General features: G+C 42.0%; 1 protein-coding gene across 1 annotated transcript in view; it reads left to right on the top strand.

Moving 5' to 3' along the window:
• Window positions 1–5610: 5610 nt before the first annotated feature.
• LOC108728448 (uncharacterized) overlaps window positions 5611–9776 on the top strand; it is a 5946-nt gene continuing 1780 nt past the window's right edge. Inside the window, exons 1-2 of the mRNA XM_018457004.1 lie at window positions 5611–5799; window positions 6987–9770. Coding sequence (XP_018312506.1) covers window positions 5782–5799; window positions 6987–9770 — 2802 coding nt within the window. The 5' untranslated portion in view covers window positions 5611–5781. The remainder of the gene's footprint in view (window positions 5800–6986; window positions 9771–9776) is intronic.

The following is a 9776-nucleotide window of genomic DNA, read 5'->3' as shown; positions in this document are numbered from 1 at the left end:
TATATATATATATATATATATATTGCAACATATTTTCCTTTTTGAACTATTATTATCGAAAATTATTAGAAAGTCACGCGTTGTGTGCCTTGTACTCTCGCGTGCTCTCGCACATGTGAGAGACGGCTGATTTATTGCGAATGAAATGGAAAGTGTAGCACGTGTATGCGAGAATTTTACGTTACGGTATTTATAAATTCTAGTGCACGATCATCCTCCGGTTTCATTTTAATCTCGTAAAAGTAACAAACAAATGACCGTTTGCTCTTTACAGGCACGAGGCTGCGGGTCTTCGCCGACGTACGCACGTCAGTGGTAGCACGAGTGATTTAGCCGAGGAGAAAGTTAATACTTATTATTATTCACGCTTCTTTATGATTTATTAAATTGACCGTGATAACGCCCGCGCCGCGGCGCTCGGAAAAGCTGCCAGCCGACATTTTTAATTGATTGATAAATATAATGGAGAGCGATTTTTTTTTCTTTTCCTTTTCCGACACAGGATCGATTCGCGCCGATTGCGGTAGGCGCGAAGTGAGAAATCCGCTGCACCTGAAATAGAAAGTGCCTCGGGTGTAACATCAATTACCGGCAATTTTTCGTCTGATACGGCCCGCAGTATGTAATTATATAACGCAGTTATGCATTTTCCGCCGATACAGTCGATACCCGCGGATGACCGGAGCGTGGCGTTAAAACTTCTCCTCTACGGATCGCAGCCGGCGTTTTAGACTCCAACTATGAAAAACCACAACATTTATCGTTCTGTAAATCTCGCTGGAAATAAAAGTCACCGCGTAACGTATGGGCGCATCACATCGCGTGTCAGTTTCGGTTGGCTCCGTTCTTTAATTAGTTAAGACTCGGATTAATGCCTATGGCGTATAACACTTTTGTAGCTTATGAAAGATTTTTCTCACGTTGAAAAACATGAGTGAGAATTTTCTGCCTTGTGAATTAAGGTCATCGCAGGTCAATAATTTAATCCGCATATTTCGTAATCGGATTACCGCAAATACGTGTAGTTAGAATAAAATAAAAAAAATTTAGAAAAATCAAACAAATAATCAAATCACGACACAAAATTGTTAAAAGGTCTATCTTGATCTCTCGCCATTACTTTTAATCTACTTGAAATCTAATCTTAATCTCTGTATTATTTTTCTGATTTTATTTTATTTTTTTTTCTTATAAAATCCGTTCTAAAATTTATGGTGAAAAAGAAATACGTTGTATTTTAACAAAGCGATTTTAATATTTTTAATCAATATTCTAGAAGGCTAAATGGATGCAGAAATATATAAAAATAATTAAAAAGTTTTGCTGAAGTATCAAAAAATTTAGCTAGATATAGATTTGAAAATAAATTTGTTGGACTATCAAAATTATGTAAAATATAATAATTATATAAACGTTGATAGCAAAACCACCAATTTAAGCGTCCTACATAATTATTTTAATGGTCCAAACAAAATTATTTTTAGATCTATATATCTAGCTAAATTTTTAAATACCTTAGCAAAACCGTTCTTTCCGTGTACTTGTCCGTTTATTAACTTCTAATCGTAATTTAAACTCTATAAGTTTTCATAATTTCATCGTTAGCTTTATTTTATAATCATCGCCCGCGAGATTCCTATAGAAAAAGCGAGCGTGAGAAAGGTCTCGATCATCAACCTAGTATGGATAACGACACTCGGCAAGGTCTTAAAGAAATGTCGCGTTGAATGCACAATCGTATAGACGATGAGAACCGTTTGTGGGCTTTGTTTATTAATTATAAGAGCGAGCGTTATTCCCGCAGCGTCCCACTTTACGGCACTTTCACTCTTCAACAGTTACGTTATTGCTCATGAGCGGACTGCTCTCGAAGAACTGTATATCGTTAGTGTTCATGTAAGAGAATCCGTATCCTTCGTGAGAACTGGGAGAATCAAATTCACAATCTTTTGCCATCGTAGTTACACAGAGATTGGTCTCGCAATCGCGAAGACTGCGCGACACAGGCATCGTTTTCCAATTCCGAGGGAGTTTCCACGCTCCGCGTGAATAAGCTCGATAGCAAGATGTAATAGCGATGTAACATAATATGAAACATGCATGTAACACGCAAGAAATAATATGTTCAACGACGAAGCGCCGTAAAATTTTTATTAGAGCTGATCTCGAAAAAAAAACTGATTTAATTAGATAAGCATAATTGTAGTGGTCGTCTTGTAAACCGATTAGAAAGTGTCGTTTCTACACGCAACAGTTTCCCTAAGCAGACATTTAGTATTTGTTGTACAACATTTCCTGCGATTAACATCGACAGGATATCGTGCATTAATAGGTGATCTCGATGTTTAGACGAATGAAACAGTTGATTATTTTAATTACGTTTACTTTGTATAGGATGAGAAACTCGACAATGGCGAGATCTTGCTTTTCGGTCATGCTTTATTCTGAATAGCTTCCTCAACGGAAATTTAAATTTCACGATTAAGTTGTGTGAAATTATTTAACCTCGAAAATTGAGCAATTAACTTTATAATGAAAGGAAAGTTGGATGATTATGTGACAATGCATTTGTCATGTTAAGAAAGAGAGAGGGAGAGAGAGAGAGAGAGAGATCATTATTTATTAAGCGTTTTAGAATCGAATTCTCTCAAACTAAAAAGCAATACATAGTTGAGGGAATAGAATAAGAAAAATTAAAGCAAATACATAAAATAAAATTTAAAAAATGAAGGTAAAAAGAAAATAAAATATAAAAATAGAAAAGACCAAAATTGAGAAACAGAATAGCTGTAGTATGTGCAAAGAAAGAGAGAGATAGAGATAGAGAGAGGTTCCTCGGAAAACACAGAGTTGACCGAGTAAACAGATTAGAAATGGTTAAGACACCATCGCGTCACCCACATGGTACCGCGGAAAAGTGATAAATCGTTCTCGCATGCGAAATTATATACGCTTAGAAGGACGTCCTAAGAACGATATCATTTCCCAGCAAAACGACGATAATTTAGCATGAAATATCGTTTTTGCTCGGAGATCACTGACCGTCTCAGGCGGTCAGATAGATCTTATATTTATCATCTTCGAGCCTGCCGGCTGCTATTCGGATCCTCTTACGCCAACGTATAAGTGAAAGTTTCCAAGTAGGACGCACGAATCTCGATGTCCGGAGGCTCGAATACCGGACATTGGTTGGTGCCGAAATTGATGAACATCGATACTAAGAAATACGAAAAAAAGACTCAACTCCTATCGCAAATTCTTTCGAAATTTTACATCACTCGTCATTCGTTTCTGACGAAACGGCAGATCCTGATTTTTCCCGCTTCGAGCAATCTGACTTCTTCCTAAGAAGGTCAGAAAATAAATACGATAGAAAATCATCGGCTTTGACTATCTGACCGATCTGGAACGAAGCAAGTTGCGCAAACACGTACATGAGATGTTTGCGGAACATTGCAGGGCACTTTTGCAACTGGGGGAGGTCTCTAGCGGGTCATCCCGTTCAATTGCTCCACTGAATCTGCACCTTTCGCAACGGCGAACATGACTTATATACAATCTCCTGTGTGATTTCTTGCCAACGAGTTACTTCATACCACTGCAGCTTCAACATCATACCTGGAAAAATGTTTCGTGTAATTTATCAGATCAGAATTATCTGTCATACGTTGATGTAAGAGGATCTAAATAATGTCTTGCATTATGTAAAATCTTTTTTGCAAAACAAGTAAGAAGGAAACAATTGTCGCATACATTTCTACATGCGGAACATATCACATTCTGTTTAATCCTTCTTCTGTAATTTGGCTGTTTTAAGTCAATTAACTCAAATGTTAAAATCTTTATTTAATAAAATTGAAATTTGAATAAAAATAGGGAAAAAATTAAAATTTGTTCAAAAATGTATAACTTAGCAATAAAGGAAACGGACTCTGCCCTTTGCATGTAAAAATTTTGCTTGTGCTAAAAAAAACCCAGATTGCTGACGAAAAGTTGAAATATTTATAAACGAACATCTTATATACCTTTTTAAAAGTATAACTATTCATATACAGGGTGTCCCACGGGAAGGTGTTGAAACTAATCAGCTGTCATTTTCGAAAGTATTGAAAAAACTCAGTTATTGAAAAAACAAAAATTGCGCTGAAAAGAGGAAAGTCTGCAATTTTTAATGAGTATAAATAAAATTTAATAAAATGTTTGTGTATCAATTAATTTTATTGATAAAAAATATGTTAAAATCAAGTAAACTCTAAGATTAATATCAAAGACCGTGTACATATATATATAAATATATATAAGATTTCATAGATAAGATCGAAAAACAGTTTTAGATTTAGTAATAGCTATTTAAAAAGTTATTAGCAATATTAAAAACGATATGTTAGAAAAAGTTTTTACGAGTTTTCGTAACAAAAATTGTGTTTTGTACAAATTCAGATGGTGCGCACTCCGAAAAAATTACTCCTTGGGATTATTTTTCATCAATAAAATTAATTGATACACAAACATTTTGTTAAATTTTATTTATACTCATTAAAAATTGCAAACTTTCCTCTTTTCAGCGCAATTTTTATTTTTTCAATAACTGAATACTTTCGAAAATGACAGCTGATTAGTTTCAACACCTTCCCGTGGGACATTCTGTACAAAAACTATAAAAATATATTTTAAAAGTGCATATAGAAAGAGAAGATTGACCGTACGATGCAATAGCTAACGCGATTAATCTTTGTCAATCCACTTGTGATATTGCGCGCTCTATTGTAGTATATTCTATAACAAGAATAAAAAAAATTCTCTTGCTCTTCTGCGAAATCAACGAAGCTTGCGTTTTCGTAGAATTCGTTTGCAAGGTGCAATCTGTACTGCTGCCTACATTCATGAAAGTCGGCGGGACTATTATTCTAAGAGAGAGGCAAGATTCACATTAAAGTCTAGAAATGCTAATGATATTATAATTGCAGCTGCCTTAATTGTAAACGTCCATCAAGATGATCGTTCGTGAGTAAGAGCGTCCAGCTGAAATTATCATGAACCGATTTGGAGCGACATCTGAATCGATCTGTGTCCTTTCTCGCAGACAAAGATTATCGAACAGATCGGGAACAATCACTTGTCTCAAGGAAGTTGTAGTTTAGTGAAGCTTAGTAGCGAAAGTAATCCGCTACCGCTCCCCTTCGGTCTACTGGCATTAAGATCCTTCACGTTCTTTCACCGAATAACTCCTCGTTGAGACGAGGAGGAAAGGTGAGTTTCGATTTCGATGGGCCTTGGAGGTCGCAGAAAAGTGAGGACGCTTAGTATAATAGTCCCCTCTACGGTCGATCGCGTGGTCGGGCGGATTTGAAGAAAGTTGTCGTCGTGTACGCGAAGAAGATACATTCCACGTCGCGCATCTCCTCTTTCTTTTTTCCCTCCTACCGTATTTATCTACGTACGTGTCCACGTGAACGACAGACACGAACACCAACGAGGCGAGTGTCGAGGAGGCACCTCGGAGAAAGGTGCTGCTCCACCGTCTTCGACATTAGAGAGGAGCTTCATGAAGAGCGGTGGCCGCCGGTGGTGGTGGCACCAGGTAGGGAGAAACGGGCCCCTGGGCCGAGATCTGTCCTCAGTTCCCATGCGAGGTTCCGCTCGGTATCGTTCAGCCAAGCCACGTCCGATCGTCTCGAGCGGTGTCATGTCGCGAGTCAGCCGCCTCTAACGCGAGGAATCAGCCGGTGAGAAGTGTGTGAATCTCCTCCACGTGGAAGAGCCCAAGAAACGATCACAGCAATGCGGTTCGCCAAGCTGGTAATTATAACAGGGCGTGACCACGAAGAGGGTGGATGGACCGATCGGACGGAGACGTTTGTACTTTCATCGTAATAAGCATGTCGCGCGCGATGCCGAGACCCCCCGCGGTTCTATCATTTATAATCAGCGAGCGTATCGACTCTCACGCACGAGGGAAAGTGCTCTAATAAATCGTGACAGACGCGACCGGCAACGATACGATCGCTAATCGTCTTGCAGAGATCAACGGCCGTTTAATCGCCATATATCGTCGTTTTACCCTCGGGCGGCCTTGCGGCGCCCGAGGCGGGCAGTTCATGTAAAAAGAAGTGTTCGGGGCCTCATTCGAATATGCTAACCAGCACCGAGAGAGGCACCGAATTCTCGAAGTGAAACGCGCCGGTCTTAAACTTTGATTCTCTTTCTCTTTCTCTTTTTCCGTCACCCACTTCCTGGTGGATGGACTTTAAAGGATTAATCGAGTACACTGAGGCGTATTCTATTACATGCAATGGTGTTTTTAGAATCATAGGAAAAAATTAAGATAACGAAAAAAAAAACAAACTTTCAATAAGGATAAGTCGCCTTGATTTGCTGTATATAATTAATGCAGTTTTGAAATATTATAGATACTTTTAGTACAGAAATATAAAAAATATATATATATTTAATTAAGACCGAAGATTGTCAGTAGAGCATACGAAAGCTCGCGGTAGTGGAAGTATTTGGCATTCGAACGATTTCAGAGAAAAGAGAAACATCCGCAAGTTGACCTTGCCATATCCAGAGTATAGTCACGACTGGGAATCGCTTATCAGGCTAACTGTTTCTCGATCTCGCTAGCATACCAATCGATTCGAAGCCCGTTAAGGCCATCAATGAGTTTTCTCGTTATTAAACAGGTTACTCGGTTATCAGAGCGCGTTAAAAGTTTTCCTTCTTGAATTTACATCGTGTGTTATGTCAATTGATTGAAACGCTGGCACTATCAATCGACTGACAAAGCAATACATACGCTACTTTCTAGAAAATTGAATCATTGATTTAAAAAGAAACTTTATTAGAACCTGAAACATAAAATTACATTTGTATACCACAAATTTTTAAGTCAATAATATACATTAGTTTTATCAGACAAACAATATAGTTAATATCGCAATATAAAAAGACGTTCTGTCAACGCGTCGATCTCTTTTTCCTTTCAGAGACTCTTCACGGCGACGCTCCTCGTCATCGCGACCCTCGCTAAAGAGGAAAGCTCGTCGTCGAAAAACCGCGACAAACGTCAACAACTCACCTTTCTACGAAAGGTGGGTCGTCTGCCACCATATGCGGTGCAAATGGAACCGATAGTGCAATATTCTCAAAGAGATCCTTTGTATAATCCCTTGGCAAGCCCGAAGAACGACGATTTATATGGAGAGACTCCATCGAGCTATTATCAGACGGAACCCGAGCCGATTATCGAGATCATCATCAAAGAATCTAATGAAACTCTTCCAACTCCGGTGCCGCTACCACTTTCTTCTCAACCGCGACCTACCAAGGAACCCATCCAGGTCTTCTACGTAAAATACGAGAAGAAAAAGGGCTATGGAGATAAGACCCGCGTCATTTACGATTCACCAATCCCCGCGCTGACACCCGTGGAGGAGCACGAGGAAATTAAGCCGGACAACCCGGCACCGTATGGGGAAGAGCCAACGAATACGGTGACACCGGCACCGCCTCCGGAACCATCGACGACTTTACGCGCTATCATTCGACCCGATAGCGAAGTGTACCATTCCGGTAGTAGCGGTATCCGCGTGACTTTCGGTACCGAGCAAGTGCCACCCAACAATCACAACAAGCGTAGCGACTTGGAGACGCCTACAGGCATTATTCAACAGCACGTCGGCAAACCAACAACATCGCCAGGAGCGCCGAAAAGACAGCACGGTCCTTATCAACCCCTGCAGCCACCGCAACTCCCGCGAGTACCCGCATTTCCGCAACAGCGCATTATCAATTCATTCCCGCCGCAACCGCAAGCAACGACGTTCTTGCAACAACAGCTACAGCAGCAACCACTGTTGCATCAAACGTTTCCACCTCAGCAATCCTTGAGAAACCCACCGCCGCCACCGCCACCACCATCGAGACCACTGCAACGTCATCCCATAACTATTCAGGGTCTCCCGGAAGTACAACAACGCGCGACGTTCAACAATTTTGGTCCGCCACCGCATCACGTCAACATCAATCATCCGCAGCAACCGGGATTCCCACCTGCGCTGTCGGTATCGCATCAAAGCGTTCAAATACAGAATCAACCATTGTCGTTGCCACAAAATAATTTCGCGGAACCGCCCCAGCAACCATTACCGGTCAGATCTGGTGGCTTTAATCCGGAGCAACAACCGTTATCCAGACAGAATGGTTTCAACGTGGAGCTTTCACCGCAATCTCTTCCTCCATTTAAACAACAGGAGTTGGAGAAACAACGTTACCATGAGCAACGACGACAGCAAGAGCTATTGAAGCAACGGGAACATCAACGACAGCATGAGCAGCGACATCAAGAACACCAGCGATTTTTGGAGCAGCAGAGACAGGTCGAGCAACAAAGATTGTTGGAGCAGCAGAGACAACAGGAACATCAGAGGCAGCAAGAGCATCAGAGACTTCAAGAACAACAACGATTGCAGGAACAGCAACGCTTGCAAGAACAACATCGGCTGCAGGAGCAACAACAATTGCAAGAATTGCAGCGCTTGCAGGAGCAACGCAGGCGGAAGCAGGAGCAGGAGCTCAAGTTCCTTCAGGAACAACAACGATATCGTACACAGCTTAAGTATAATCAGGTGCAGCTTCAGCAGCCACAATTGCAGCCGCAATTACAGCCACAATTGCAGCCACAATTACAGTCACAATTACAGCCACAATTATCATCTCAACGACCAGGAGGTGAAATCTTCAAGGCCGTGCCTAAGCTAGAACAGCATTACGCGATCCAAGAAAATCCTCATCATCCTGGTCCGTTCCCACCAAATCCCACGATAGTCCAACCAACGACGTTTCCCGAACTTTCCCAAAACCAGTTCGTATCACCGCAATCGTTCAATGCCCTTCGTGATTCTCAGCAATTGTCTGGGAGTTTAACAAATCATTTTATCTCCGGTGACGGTCTGCAGCAACAGTTAAATACGCAACAATTAAACCAGCACTTAAACGCGAAGCAGTCTCATCAAAGTAGTCAGCAAAGCTTCTTCTCGCATACGCTTCCGACATCGCAACAACGGCCTCAAACGACCGCAACGACCACTTTCACTCAGCAACAATCGATATGGGGCCGGCCATTGTCCCAGAATAATCCTTTGCAGAAGATCTACGCGACACCGGTTAGTCCCTCCGAAGAGTTCAACTCACCGCCGACCGCTAAAACGTTCTTACCGACAACTACATTCTCGCCGAATAAAGTGGCCAGGATCAAGGAGAACATTGCGAATCTACCGGACGAGGTGCCAGATGACATCAGGGAGCAGCTGCTGAGCTCCGGTATTTTAGGCAACGCCGATATCCAGATCCTCGACTATGACAAGATCGGCGATATTCCGATCGAGAAACTGCCGCCGGAAGCTCTGGCGAATTTTTACGGCGCCGGAGGCGGTGCGGCGATTGCCGCCGGTAGCGAGCCCGTGCCGACGATCGTCAAAGGGCCGTTGAAGACAACGCAGAAGAAGGTGACGAGCTTGACTACCGCCGTCGCTACCACCGCTGCCAATCGCCGTAGTAACTTGACCAAGTTCGAGCAAGCCACCTTGCGGCCCGGTGGCGTGGAGATGAAAGTAGTACGCTTCGATCCGAATACGGAGCAAGGCCGGGCCGTGGCAGAGCAGCATATACGTGACGATGCGACCCGGCTGGAGCCGGTGACCGTGGGAACGCGCGGGGATGCCTCACAGTACAATCGTTATCTGCCACTTAAAGTGAGCGGCGCGTCCTTCCCGATA

Source organism: Mycetomoellerius zeteki, unplaced genomic scaffold, assembly GCF_001594055.1.
Source record: "Mycetomoellerius zeteki isolate Tzet28-1 unplaced genomic scaffold, Tzet1.0 scaffold62, whole genome shotgun sequence".
Classification (NCBI taxonomy): Eukaryota; Metazoa; Arthropoda; class Insecta; order Hymenoptera; family Formicidae; genus Mycetomoellerius; species Mycetomoellerius zeteki.
The sequence above is the reverse complement of the archived record's forward strand: the minus strand, read 5'-3'. Positions and strand labels throughout refer to the sequence as shown.